The sequence below is a fragment of the Bufo bufo genome, chromosome 5 (assembly GCF_905171765.1).
Source record: "Bufo bufo chromosome 5, aBufBuf1.1, whole genome shotgun sequence".
In the NCBI taxonomy this organism is placed as follows: domain Eukaryota; kingdom Metazoa; phylum Chordata; class Amphibia; order Anura; family Bufonidae; genus Bufo; species Bufo bufo.
The window spans coordinates 525,404,287-525,419,737 of NC_053393.1; the positions used below are offsets into that span (position 1 = coordinate 525,404,287).

Consider the following 15,451-nt stretch of genomic DNA (forward strand, 5'->3'; position numbering starts at 1 on the left):
CCGTTGGTCCTGTGACAATGTCTGCCTCTGCCTCCTCATCCTCCACAGTGTCCTCAGCTTCCACTGCAGGGACAATTCACAGTGTCCCTCCAGCATACCACATGTGCAGGGCACGGCATTGTCACGCTGTTCTGCACCTCGTTTGGCTGGGCGAACAGAGTCACACAGGGGAGGAACTGCTCCATGTCCTTCATCAAGAAATTGAATCCTGGCTTCCTCTGCGTCAACTCAAAATCAGAACCATGGTGGCCGACAACGGGAAGAACGTCAAGGAGGGCTGAGCCATGCGCCCTGCATGGCACACGTGTTCAATCTGATTGTCAAGCGGTTCCTGAAGCCTTCCACCCATCTGCAAGACATCATAAAAATGCCCAGGAAACTTTGCATGCACTTCAGCCACTCGTACACCGCAAAGCACACCCTCCTTGAGCTGCAGCTGCAGAATGGCATCCCCAAACATAGGCTGACGTGCAACGTTTCCACCCATTGGAATTCCACCCTCCATATGTTGGACCGACTATACGAACAGAGAAAGGCCATAAACGATTTCTTGATGATCCAAGCAGACAGGAGTACTCCTCTGTGTAACTTCGATGTCACCTGCTATTTGCTCAGGCCCTTTGAGGAGGCCAAGTTATTTGTCAGTCACCAGGACTACGGGATGAACAACGTCAATCCACTGCTTCATGTCCTGGAACAGATGCTGGTAAATCTGGCTGGTCAGGGGACTGGCCTTCTGATGCTTCCGCCACCTCCACACTGTTATTGTGCCTCTCTGTGGCCTCCTCCTGATGCTGTTGCTGCCGCCACCTCCAGACTCTGTCATTGTGCCACTGTGTGGCCTCCTGATGCTACCGCCACCTCCACACTGTCATTGGTCCACTCTGTGGTCTCCTCATGCTGCTTCCACATCACCACTATGTCACTGGGCCACTCTGTGGACTTCTCATGCTGTTCCTACCCTCCCCACTTTATGACTGGGCCACTATTTTTTCTTTCGGCCTGGCTGACATAATCTTTTATTTGACCGTTCTTCTGATCTGTCAGAAGGAAGGAAAAATGAGACGCACAATGGATCCTGTATGTGTAGCAGCTTAAGGCCTGTATGGTCCCATCAGAATTGGCTTGTGACTTGGTAGCTAAAAGCAGGAGTGGGTACAAAACACAGAAGACATGCAAATACTCCATTCACGTGTCATCTCTGTTTTGGATCCACTCCTGTTTTTTTTTTTGGAATTAGCAATACTGATTGATTACTGACCAAATGCTGACCGAGTGAAGGCGGATGCTCAACAGACAGGATCCGTTTTTTTGGGGGGTTATTGTTCTGATGGATCAGAGGAAGGGCAAAATAATCAGTGACGTCAACACAAACTTACTGCTGACACCCTCTCCACTCTGTCGGGGGGACTCTACTTGTATAAACGTTTAATAGAACAGGTTCTGTAGACATCTATGTGGAATCAGCTGACAACAGTGTAAAAGGAGTGCGCTTCTTCTTGGCGCTAACATTGACCTGTAGGGCTGAGTTCATACTTGAGTTATTTGTTCAGTTTTGGCACTGTGACTGCCCAAATAAGTGAAGTGTGCAGTGATTCTAAGACCGACGCATGTCATCTGCATGTCATACTGACTCACAGTATTATTTCACTATGTCTGTTTCTGCAAGGCACAGTGTTCTACACCACTATAAAGGCAGCCAGGAAATAGCCAATTTTTTTTTATGCGATTTGCCGCAAATAAATTCGGATCGAACCAATTTTTTTTTATTATTCGGCGAACCGGACGAATTTTTGAAAAATTCGCTCATCTCTACAAATAATCTGCTAAATTTTTCCCAGCTCGACTAAGGGTTGTAACTTGTTTCACTTACTCTCACTATATCGATACTTCCTCAATATAGCACAATGTCTAAACAGATGATCAGGCTATGTGTTTAGTATTATGGGGAACTTGAAGCCTATTAGATCCCACCACATGCAGGGAAGTCTGTAGCCAAGATTCAGGCATTTACCTTCTCTGACAGAATGCTGTGCACTCCCCCATGTAGAACTGTTATACTCTTTGTAAAATCCAGTAACTTTTTCCCTGGAGGGATGGCATCTATGCCATAACTTTGCACAGCTCTGCTCTGTAACTGTTTACACACTCACTGTCTGCAGAGGAAAGGGTGATGCCAGCCCATGCCTAGCAACAGTAATCAGGAACCCAACGCTCCATCCATATGCAGTCTATGAGACATACAGTGCATAAAATACAATCACATTAACAATTGCAGTGGGGACATTGCACACTTACCTAGTGTCCTCTAATTCGTCTTTTCAGCTGCCGATCCGCCAGTTCCTGGGCTTCTCTCCTGCCATCGAAGATAGCTTGTCAGACTGCCTGACGTATATGGTAGTCCAAGACCCTTCCTGCTGCCCTCGGATTGGCCACCACTGCTCACATGAGTAGTGTTGGTCAGTCCATTGGCATGGCTGGACCAGAAAGAAGTGTCTTGGACTACCGATGAACAATGTGCATCAGGTAGTCAGAGAAGCGGTGTGTCCATCTTGGATGGCAGTAGAGAAGCCCAGAAATTGGTGGATCTGCAGCTGAAAAGAAGGACTCCATGTAAGAGTGTTCATTCCCCAGTTAGGCCCAGTTCACACATCAGTTATATCAGGTCCGTTGATCAGTTTTATCAGTTATTGTGAGGCAAAACCAGTAGTGAAGCCTACTGAGAGATAAGGTATAAAGGAAAGATTTGCACCTGTTCCATGTTTTTACCACCACCTGGTTTTGTCTCACAATAACTGATGGAAATAACTGATCAAATAACTGAAGTGTGAACCAGGCCTTTTAATGTGATTTTTTTTTTTTCTTGAACCAGATGGAGACTTCAAGGGCCTTTTACACAGACCGATCAGCTACCAAAAAGAACATTTGTTGCTGATCACTTGTGGTGTAAAAGGCCTGCTGATCAGCCGCCAAACAAGCAAATGTTCTTCTGTCTGCTGATCGGATCTTTTAAACCAGCATAAAAAATATTACTTTCTTCAGAAAATTGCCCTATGTAAAGTATAAAATAATGTGAACTATTGACCTAATTTTTCATGTAGCCATTTGGGCAATTATCTGCTCAGGTGAAGACCCTTAAACAGGTTGCTATGCCGTTGATCATTGCTCCTTACATGGGCAAATCATCAAAAAATCTTAAGAGAATACAGCTCAATGTTGGCCACAAAAAGTTTCAAATCGCTTTGGGAAGGGTCAGTAATACCTCATAGCACACATCTCAGAGGTGGCTACCATAGGAATATGGAATAATCTGCCATAAAAATTTAACTTGTTCAGTAAGGGACCATTTACACGGGCACAGATCCTACATAGCAGTTCACCGATGCCATTCAGCTACTAGTCCTCCATGAACTCTGTGCATACTAAATCCAGTGTTATATGCAATAGTATATTTTTCTGCCAAATTAGTTATTTGTACATATGAAATCAGAGGCATACAGAGGAACAGTAGGGAACCATGTACTTCTGGTGGCCATAATATGGTTCTATACAATATAGAGCTATAATACGACCGTGTGTGCAGTGACCCACTGGTTCACTGCTGTAGGATTAATCTTATAATGCTATGGTTCACACTTTAAAAGCTGTTAAAATGTTTGCTGACCTGATCTGTGCACTGTGTATCCCAAAAGGCTATGTATGGGGAAGAAATAGTTAACTGGCAGTTCTTAGTGTAGTTGCCAAGATATAGGCTGGCACTTCACCTTACTATAGTAGCAGAGAGTTCCTAGAAGTCAAACTAAGAGTGTACACATGTGTGCTGCTGCTGTGAAAGAAGGAAATTCTTATTCTGAAAAACACCATTCCTGAAAGTGGAGAACTGCCAGAAAGCAATTTTGTTGATGAATATGCTGTGAAGGAAGGAACTTCCAGTGATATTTATAGAAGGCTGATGACCATTAAAAATGTTGTGCTGGTCTGAGACAATAAGGTGAATGCATGTATTTGGCAATAGACTTTACTGCATGTGAAAAGGGTTATTTGCTTCTGGTGCCCACTACACTTCTGAGGTGGACTGGCCTTCACCTGGTCATTGCCTCAACCAGTCTTGCTCCCCTGCCTTACACCCTTCTGTCTATTCACCTGATATCAAGGGCACCCCAGCCACTACCAGGCAGGAGGCCTTCAAAAGTCTTCTCCATTCTCTGCTGCACGCACGGCCGAGGGAGCGCTGGAGAGAGGGATTAGCCTTGTGAGATTACAACCACCTTCACTGCCACCACCACCACTCCTATTGTCTCCAACTTCTCTACCTTGCCTTTCTTTGAGGGCTGAAAGCTAAAGCTGTTGATAAGATCCACTTTCTTGCCTTTTTTTAATCAGAAGTAGGGAACAGTACGAAGGAGAAAGGTAATCATTCCCTTGGAGATGATCAAGACCGTTCACCCCTCCCATTTTTGATGAAACACAGTGAGATAGAAGATGCCAGTAATTTGGGAGGAGTTAGAAGCTTTCCAGGTCAGAACAGTTAGGTTTTGTTATAGCACCATGGGTCAATTCATTCTTTTTGACTTACTTCTCCACAGTTGCCAGCAACCTACTAGTTGAAAGTTCAAAACCAAGTTTTGGGCCAGCTTTACACATTATTAAATAGATTTTCCGACTATCGGAAGCGAATGCATATGGCTAAAATCCAACTGCAAGGAATCCCATTGGTCCTCAAAATAAAGTGCTCAAAAATGAAGGGAAGCACTGACAAATCACTCTGCAGAGAACTACAACACAATGCCATTCACTTGATTGGAGCTGTGTTGAAGTTCACTCCACAGTGGTGGGATGTGTCCCATTCATTTTTGTTATTGGTGGTGTCCCAGTGGATGAACGCTCACAGGTCAGAATGTTATGGCTGATCCTGACAACTCACATCCAACGTACTGTATATTTATGCCATAGTATTCAAGGCTTGCCCAGACAAAAGCCATTGCTTGCAGCATTGAGTTCTACCACTGATCAAAAAATTTCCATAAATGTATTTCATGGCTAGGAAATTCATTACTGTGGACCAGCTTATACCACAAAGTGAAAGCAAAGTAATGCCCAAAGGGAGCACCAATTTTAACTGTGGTCATAATTGATTTCCCATGAGTCCCTACTGGAGATGATGTTGAGAAATGCCCTCGACAACTTGTTCTACCACTGATCAAAAAATTCCCGTAAATGCATGAAATTCATAACTGTGGGCCAGCTAATACCACAAAGTAGTAGCAAAGTGATGCCCAACGTGAGCACCAATTTTAACTGTGGTCATAATTGATTTCCCACCAAGTCACTAGTGGAGATGATGTTGAGAAATTCCCTTGATGGGGTTTATGATCTTGGTTCCTCACAGATTTCCTAATCAAATCGGTCGATTAAATTAACCCATCATAACTGGAGATTTCAGACAAATTCTTCAGCTACCACATCATTGAAATCTTGGGATATTGAGGTGTATTTTAGATTGGAGGTTTAGTAAGAATTCAGGTTTCCATGCTGCCCAATTGCTTTGTGGTTTTTCTACATCACATTTTTTGTGTGGCTCATAGCTCAAGAATCTTACTTGGGAGTACTAAACCTCAATTTATTCCTCCGGTGTAGACCTCTGGATAGCGTATTATTTCTGTACGGCTAACAAATGATCTACAAATCTACTGATTAAACAGATGTCTGCCAAAAGCAGAACATTCCTGAATCCTCCTACATTTTTTCGGTCCATCAGTCCGAGGTAATTTTTTTTTTCTCAGTTTTCATTTTATTATTAGTTGCCATTTTAACTATAGAAGCACCATCAAACATTGTCCCCCCAAAAAAAATATAACGCATAACCTGTGTGGCTGTTTTTTTATATTTTTTTTCTCCTACTGGTCTTTATTTTACTTGTTCCTTTTTATGTTGGTTTTGCTCCAGCAAGTAAGGAAATAAATATGAGCAGGAAGAATGCCGTGGAATGTTAACTGCACTTGTGCCTCTACTTCTCTTTCATCATTTGCCAAGATACAGCGGAGATGATATAAATTCACCATGCAGCTTGCCTCAGAAAAATAAAAAAAATAAAAAACTGATTTTTTTTTTCACTTAGGAGTCATACTGTAAAAGGTAATTTTCTCTACACTGAGTTTAGTTTAAGCCTTTGAAAAGCATTACATGAAGAAATCTGATAGGTTTGTTAGAAAAAGTATATTGCACTCTATCGCATATTTTCAGCTTTCAGATAGGTTTATCGAGGACGTAAACCTTAAAGAGCTTGTGCTCGGATTATGCATTATTAAAATGTATAGTATATAGGGTGTATTACCGTCTTGCCTTGCCTGTCTTTGACATCTTTTAAATCAGCTCAGCGTGATGGACTGAATACTTATTTGATTTTCTGGATCTGGAATTTCTATCCAAGTTCCTACAGATTTTTTTTTTTTTCACCTTGGTACAAACTCTGAATTATGTGATTATTAAGAATTTTTGATGAAGTGTAGGCCAAGCTCACGCAGCACTCGTACTGAATTTAAAGGGATGTATCACCTAGATTTTATTTTACAAATTAATCTTAAATCATTCTTTTTATTTTTAGATTTTTTTAATTTTTTTTAAATGCTATTTTCTGTACATGATTATAGAGCGGCCATCTTGCCTGAGCTACTGTTAAGTTTTACAGCAACCACATGGACGATAGACCCAATAGACAGAAGATGACTCACTGACTTTTATCGGAGTGTTTTGCGAGCATGCTCTGTGACCTGTACAGAAGTCATTGTGCAGGGAGGGGAAGGAGCTTGGGTGCGAAATGAACCTTGTAGTGGCTAGTGCTCCACTTTGGTTGGTATATTTTGTAATTGCTACTCTAATAGCATGGTGGTATTCAGTTTGGCTAGTCCCAATATTAATTCATGCACTTTATTTCATTATTCATAATGGGAATTGCTGGTATAATTCCATATCTGCAATAGTTACCTTTTTATCATTGCATTTATGTAGGTATGTCCCTCTTTCATGTTTTTTTAAAAGTTGTTTTCCAACATTTTTTAACTGATGAGCTATCCTCCAAATAGATCATCAGTATATGATTGATGGGGGTCCGACACCCAGGACCATTACCCATCAGCTTTTTGAGAAAGCACCGATGCTCGCATTAGCTCCACAGCCCTCTTCATGCTCACCAAGCACAGCGCCGTACATTGTATAGTGGTTGTACTTGGTATTACACTCGGCCCCATTCATTTCAATGGGGCTGGGGTGCGCCTAGGCCAGGGGTAGGCAACCTCCGTCTCCCAGCTGTTGTGAAACTACAACTCCCAATATGCATACTTGCTCTGCTCTTCTAAGAACTCTCATAGAAATGAATGGAGGATGCTGGGAATTGTAGTTTCACAACAGCTGGGAGCCGGAGGTTGCCTACCCCTGGCCTAGGCCATGTGACCGATGAACGAAATGTCACATAACCTAGGCAAAGGTGCAAGAAGGCCGTGGTGCTGCCTTCTCAGCTGATTGGCAGGTGTCCTAAGTATAGGACCCCACTGATAAGATACTGATGACATCCTCAGGATAAAATAAAATATCTCAGAAAACTCCTTTAAGTACATTTTATGAATTTATTCAATAAAGTAATGTTTTTATTTATTTTCTGGTCTATTGCGTTTTTGTGGCTTTACTGTTTATAGATGCGGCACTTGTGGTTTACATTGCAGGCCCTGTTATTTGTTTGCATACGTAGGCTTTACAGCAGCCATATGGACCATAGAACCAATGGAAAATGATTTATTGACTTCAACTGGAGTGTTGTGAGACCTGTACAGAGGTTATTGTGAAGGGAGGGGGAGGAGGTGAGCTGTGACCATAACCTTTTGTGAAAGATAGAGTAATCTATATAGGTGTTGTCACTAGAACAGGGGGTCCTGAGCCCCCATTCTAGAGGAGTGTGAATGGAACGGTGCCTAGTGGCTCTTTCAGTCCCATAGGGTGGTAGAGCACATGTGTGACCACTGCCCCTAATGATTATACATTTCCCATCTTTACTATGTATAGGTAAAAAATGTTTTCATGGGACAACCACCTTAAAATTTTAGGGTGCAGAATATAGATAAATTGTTCAAATTATAATTCTAGTGTGTTCACTACATTGGCTGTATACACTAGGAAAGCTTAATTAGGCCGGGTTTGCACTTACGTTGGGGTATTCCATTATAGGTTCCATTTATAACGTAATATAACAGAATTCAAAGACGGAATGGAAAACGGAAGCCTTCAAGAGGCATTTCGTTTTGATCCGTCATCATAGAAGTCTATGGGCAAGCATAACGGATCCATCTGGTTTTCGTTATGTAACATCAACAGGACTATGCATACATTAGAGCCTTCCATTGGATGTATACTTCAGGCATTACTTCCAACAATACATGTGACAGAAGATGTGAACAGAGCCTAATATTGTTCTATGGGATACGGAATCTGTAGAATTCATAAAATAATTTTTTAAATATTTAAATTATTAAAAATGTATAAAAACCATATTTATATCCATTTTCTTTTACATTTGTTTATGTATTTACTTGGTTAATTTATGTGGTGTAATTAGTTGAAAGGCCGACTGTGCAAAAAGCACAAAAAGATAATTGATTAAGTAAATTAAAGGGGACATTAAACCTCTAATTACGAAAAATGGTTGCTGATTAAGCAAATAGATAGAGAACGAATCTAGACAGCATGTGTCTCTTGTAATGTCACACTAGCTTTCCCCAGAACTGGCAAATATTGGCCTTGGCAAACATGGGTAAGTTTTACCGTAACTAAAAAAAAAAAATAGTCAGGGCCATAAAGAAGCCCTTGTACCTATACATCAATTAAACTTCTCTGACCGGCTAGAATTTTATTGTGCAAATTAAAACATTTTTAAGTATAATTTCTGCTGATAGCATGATAATACACTTATTGTCAAAAACAAATAATGCACCACGAAGGAGATGTTGGAATGAAGCTTTCTATGTGTGAGTGTAATGATGGTATATGGAAGTGATTACAATATTAGAGCAAGGAGGCTCTAGGACCCTGTTGGGCCACCTCTAGCCTGGATACAAGATGAGATACGGCCTCTAGCCTGGATACAAGATGAGATACGGCCTCTAGCCTGGATACAAGATGAGATACGGCTTGTAGCCTGGATACAAGATGAGATACGGTCTCTAGCCTGGATACAAGATGAGATACGGCTTCTAGCCTGGATACAAGATGAGATACGGCCTCTAGCCTGGATACAAGATGAGATACGGCCTCTAGCCTGGATACAAGATGAGATACGGCTTCTAGCCTGGATACAAGATGAGATACGGCTTGTAGCCTGGATACAAGATGAGATACGGTCTCTAGCCTAGATGCAAGATGAGATACGGCCTCTAGCCTGGATACAAGATGGGATACGGCCTCTAGCCTGGATACAGGATGGGATACGGCCCCTAGCCTGGATACAAGATGGGATACGGCCTCTAGCCTGGATACAGGATGGGATACGGCCCCTAGCCTGGATACAAGATGGGATACGGCTGGGCATGGAGGCATACAGGTTCCTGGTATCCTGCAGCACATTTGCCCACAGATTTTAAGACTGGGCCTGCAGATCCTGCACACTCGTAAGCTGGTGAAGCTGGCATCGCAGCTGGTCCCATAAATGATGGATTGGCGATAAATCTGGTAATCAGTAGTGTTGAGCACGAATATTCGAATCGCGAATTTTAATCGCGAATATCGCCACTTCAAGAATTTGCGAATATTTAGAATATAGTGCTATATATTCGTATTCGCTAATAGAGTTGATTGCGAATATTCTAATCGCGAATTTATCGTGAATATCGGCACTTAGCAACATCCCTAGCAACCAATAGCAAAGTTGCCTACCCCTTAGTGTTGATCGCAAATATTCTAATAGCGAATTTTTATCGCGAATATATTACATTTTCACAATCAAGTAAATAATGACTGGAGATTGCGAATTCTCGAATTTGCGAATTTACGGTGAATATTCAGCCAAAAATCTGCGAAATATCGCAAATTCGAATATTGCCTATGCCGCTCATCACTAGTAATCAGGCAGCCAAGAAAGTGTTGTAATCCGGAGGAGACATTACTGGGAAACCCTCGCTGTGTGCAGACGAGCATTATCCTGCTGGAAAATCCCAGTTGTCAGCCCTGCCATGAGAGGAACATGTGGTGTCAGGACGTCCTGCACATATCGCACTACTAGGGGTGACCGACTGTCGTATGCGATGGCTCCCAGATCATCACACTCCTCTGTACTCGAACATGACTTTTATAGGATCCCAAATAGAACCTGGATTCATCCTTAAAGACGATACAGTTCCAGTCTGTAGCAGTCCAGGTTTCTGATTTATGGCACCACTGCAAATGAAGCAATGGTGGCTGACTGTCAATGGCAGGCCACGTAATGGGCACTGTGACACCAAATTTATTTCCGCTAGGCACCTGGAAATGGTCCGAGCAGAGACAGGGGTGTGTAATGAAGAAGTCACCTATGTCTGGATAGTGGACAACGAACCTGTGGTAGCTGCTCCTCCTTGTTGGAGGATCAAATAATCCTTTCTACTGGTGACCTGTCTGGACCATCCGGAGCCTGTTCACCATGTGTGCAAGTCTTCTGCTCCCAACACTTCCTATCAGCTAGGTCAGAACGGCCTAGATGGTGGGCACTTTGTTGAAACAACCATTCTGCTTCTCTCAGTCCATTGATGCTCCCCCTCTCAATGTCTGTCAACTGGGCAAACTGTCTTGGAGTACATCGTAGGAGCATGTCTAGCAGTCATCGATCTCTCACCAAGAGGTACACAACCCAAAAGTAGTCTCTGAGAGCCTTTTTATAGGGCAGCAGGGGAAGCACTTTTACACCTTCTTGTGGCAAGACCCAGTGTCTGATCAGACCACCTATGTAATCATTTACACATCTGCCTGAGACATAAATGCATGCCGAGTTTTAAAGCAATGTGATATTTCTATCTGCATGGGTTATTTTTTTGTCAATGAGGGTATATCCAAATATTAACCTGTTTCTCATTAGTATTATTGTTATATGCTTTTTTATATTTAATGGCTATATTGTCATTCCTTATTTTCCAATTTTTTTAAATTAATTTCTAGGATCAGTTTGGTACTTGGCTGTTATATCTAAACTAGAGATGAGTGAGGTTCTCAAAAACTCAAATTGTCTGCTTCGCTGGATTTGACAAAAAAATTAGCTTTGTGACAAATTATTTCGCCATAAAGCGTATTTCTTTGTAAATAGCGAGTGCAATGACAGCGATTGCGCCGCCCCCGTCATTGAACCCCTTAGATGCTGCGTTCATCACTGATTTCGGCATCTGAGATGAAAATTAAGGCCTTTCAGGGGTTGATTAACAAAAAGAAAAAAAAAGTCATACTTATCTCATGCATTTGAGCATGAAGAGGCCGCCGCGGCCATCTTATTGAAGATCCAGCACGAAATGTTGTGTGGCACGTGATGACATCATCACGTTACCCAGCGTGGTAACATCATACGTCACTGCGCACAAGATTTTGTGCGGGATCTTCAAGCAAGATGACCGCGGCGGGCCTCTTCGCGCTTAAATGGATGAGTAAGATTTTTTTTATTTTTACGCCATTTCAGGGAAAATCTTCGAGGTAAATCAAATTTTTCCTAAAATTCTGTTGGAAGTCCTCTTCGTGAACTTCAGTTCGCTCAACACTAATCTGAACCTATCACTTATAACACTGGTTCAGTAAACCATCCAGCATTACTTATTCATGAACCTGAAGATACGGAATTTAATTTTTGCATTTATTTTTAATTAAACCAAAGACATGTGCATGATAATAAGGACATTTTATGGTTGGTCAAGAGCAAAGCCAAAATAATTCCAGCATCATGTCTTGAAGACCTTGCACAGGCCTTGGGAATTATGGACACAAAGACACCTGTGTTATAGAAGCAGCCCATGCGGCTGCTGTGGGGGCTCTATAGAGGATACAGATTGCTCTCATCAAAACTTTAATGGGTGGTAAGAACCTGAACAAGGTGCTGTAATTAATGTTAACAAATCAGGGAGCTTGAAAATGGTATCAGGATCTCCTATTGCAGGTGGTTATTAGCTTCATGGTGTCAGGTAGCTCCTGACAATGGCCTGATTTTTATCATTGCTATTTCTTTTTTTTTTTTTCATAGGTTTCATATGAATCTGTGAGAAAAATTCTTGGTCATGTTGCAATAGGTGAGAGTCTGATATGTTGTGGTAGACAGTTCCAGAGTATGGGGGATGCACGGGAGAAATCTTGGAGGCGGTTGTGGGAAGAAGTGATGAGGAGAGTAGAGAAGGACGTCTTGTGAGGATCGGAGAGTGCGTGTGGGGATGTATCGTGAAAGTAGCTCAGAGATGTATGGAGGGGACAGGTTGTGACTCCATATAAAAGACCTACTAATATCGCACACACCAGGATTTACCATGTGCTGTATAGGCCTGAAAGTGTCCATAAATGTGATGTAGGTTAGCACTCAGAGCACTCTGACCATTTAAATGGGGGTTATCCCATGATTAATGTAAAAAATGAAAATCAGACATCATATAGTACACAACAATATCTTTATAACAAAGCTAGAACCAGACCTGTACCTCACATGGGTCCAGAGATCGCCCCATTAATTGCTCCTATTGTTCTGCTAGATTTATTTCAGTCTGGCAGCTCAGGGGCATGTCCTTTCTCAGGGGTTGTTTCCTTTTCTTAGGGTGTGTGTCCATTCTGCCGCAGCTCTCTGCCTATCACAGCTCAGGGGACGTGTCTTTTCTGCTTCAGCTCCCTCCCTGTAACTGTCATAGCTTCCAACAGTAGACCCGGCTGATGGCAATTAAAGGATGGAACTGAGCATGTGCGACCACCTCATCAACGTTACCGATGTGGACAGAGAAATAAGGAAAAGAGCAAACAGCAGGCGGCGCTAGACAGATACATTACATTAGCTATAATTCATTTTTAATTACATGCAATTACAAAAGTATTCAGATCCAGGGGCTGGCTTGAAAAATGTGCAATAGTTTTAATGGGAAAACCCCTTAAATTTTACGGACCTGAGATATTTTGGATGCTAGCTCTACTAAGGCACCACATGGGGCACCTTACTGACAAAGTGCCTGGTGATAAAAAAAAAAAATAAAAAAAAAAAGACATTTTCACTTGCTAATAATCTCCAGGCTTTTCATATTTTTTCACCCAAATCAGTGTCACGCTCTTCAGAAGCGGATGTTCTTAACATATTGACGTTGTCTTTGGGTCTGTAGCTCATTTAGTTGTTGTTGTCATGTACTTTTATTAACACCAATTATCCTATAAATTTCTCCTGTCGATGGAAACATAACGCAAAAAAAAATAGTAAAATGTGAGAATAGGCATTTCTACAATGGGCCGCCTGTTCCGTTCCGCAAATTGCGGAAGGCACACGGGCGGCTTCCGTTTTTTGCGGATCCGAGGTTTGCGGACCGCAAAAAACGGAACGGTCGTGTGCATGAGGCCTTATGCAGACGGTATGATAAGGTGAGCTTTGACAACTGTTCGCATGGTGCGGTGCTGCGGCCGTTGTTGCTTTGGTGCTGTGCTGGTGGGTTGGTGGGGCCCAGTGCCAGGGTGGCTTTGCCAGACAGCGGGGGCGCTTTTTGGCTGCTGGGTCCCGCTGCCTGCTGGTCGCCGAGCAGCGCCAAATTTAGAGTAGGTTCCCACTCAAGGAGGCAACCTTCTCGTGGTGAGTGGGCCTATACTTTTTGATCAAATTGTATACTAATGCCTCATGTACAGTACGCAACATAGGGGTAGGTATACGATAAATTGCGCTGGGAAGCAATTATTAGATAAAAGCATAGTATTGAGGATGCGCGATCCAGTTTCACTCTCACATTTTACATAACGCTGAAAAAAAATCTAAAAAATCTAAAGATTGCTCCATTAAGTGCCTGCGTGAGCGATGGGAGCTAGCTTTCATGAATTTGATCCATTAGCCCTGGATTACGATCTGTTAGAGGCACATTATGTTGCCCAGTATTCCTGGATGGGTTACGTGGCTCGTGGCTTTTAATGATTCCTTTTAGCACATAAATAATAAGATCATAGAATTCGATACCTTTTTCTAAATGAAATTTATACCGGCCTTAAAAACACTAGTGACTATTGGAAGAATTGCCATACAGATACTTATTTCTGGGGTTGGAGTATGGACAAGGTACACAAGACGCCGCCTGTACGCTGACATCGGATCCCGGGGTACATGGTAGAATTCGAGATGTATACACTGGGATGTATTTACCTGGTTAATCCCCATTGACTAATCGCATGGGCAGAGACAAGACTAATCTCTGTTTACTTAAGGAGCTCCTTTACTAATGATTAGATGAAGCCTTGCTGAGGAGCAGGGCTCGAAGAGTTCAGAAGTTCACTGCGCAGGGCCATACCGGGCCAGGGCTATGTAGTCTATAGTCTCTCATTAGTCTGTACTTTCAGTTCTGCTTGACCAAATGCTGACCCGACATTAGCAAAAAGAAACAAAAAATGTGATTATTTTTTCTTAATTTGGAGACGTGGCTACTTAAGAGTAGAGGAGGCTCTGATTTACAGTTATTTAATAGAATATATCTGTCTGTCTGCAGTAGTTAAGGTCACACTCATTTGACTAATTGAGTGCAATGAAATCAATACTCAATGAAAGGACTTTTTTTTTTGTTTTTTTAAGTCTCCTAAATCGTTAATGTTTTTATATTTGTTCCTTTTTTTAAATGTCATTGTTTTTAGATAATTTTTTTTAATGTTCTCTTCTAGGTTGAGTTATGTGAATCATGCTGAAGATCTCGCCTCCAAATTGCTCCAGTGTTTCCCCAAAAACCGATTATCTGCCCAGGCTGCTTTGAACCATGACTACTTCAGCGATCTTCCCCCACGGCTCTTTGAGTTGAGCGATAGTGAGTACTGTTTTTTTTGCTTTCCTAAAGGGAGTGTTCATCTTCTGGGGGGTCTTTTGGCAGACTTGACCTTGTGGCCAGACCCGTGGATGGAAGCATACTTATCTGCTCCTTGCAGCTGGGTCCCGACTCCTTCACTTCCTTGCTGCCGCTGAAGCTTTCGGGCCCCCCACTGTCAACATCCAGTTTGATGCGGCTGCAGCCAATGACCTGCCCTCTTGTTTCATTTCAATTGATCACGTGACGCTATGGCCACTTATTGGCTCCAGAGGCATCAAAATGGATGTTGACATTGGGCTACCCGAGCATTGCAGGAAACAGAATGAGCCAGAAAATGTGATAAACCTAGTCTTGCATATGTAAAAAAAAAAAACAAACAATATGTGGCTTGTTGGAATTGGCCATGGGTTACATTATTGTGCGCCATAGTATCAGGTTGGATG

At 42.2% G+C, this 15,451-nt stretch overlaps 1 protein-coding gene across 3 annotated transcripts in view; it reads left to right on the forward strand.

The window, feature by feature from the left end:
- Positions 1-15,451, forward strand: part of CDK14 (cyclin dependent kinase 14) — a 547,646-nt gene that overhangs the window by 401,187 nt on the left and 131,008 nt on the right. For all 3 annotated transcript variants that reach the window (XM_040431136.1, XM_040431138.1, XM_040431137.1), the window contains one exon: positions 14,869-15,008. In XM_040431136.1, coding sequence (XP_040287070.1) covers positions 14,869-15,008 — 140 coding nt within the window. The remainder of the gene's footprint in view (positions 1-14,868; positions 15,009-15,451) is intronic.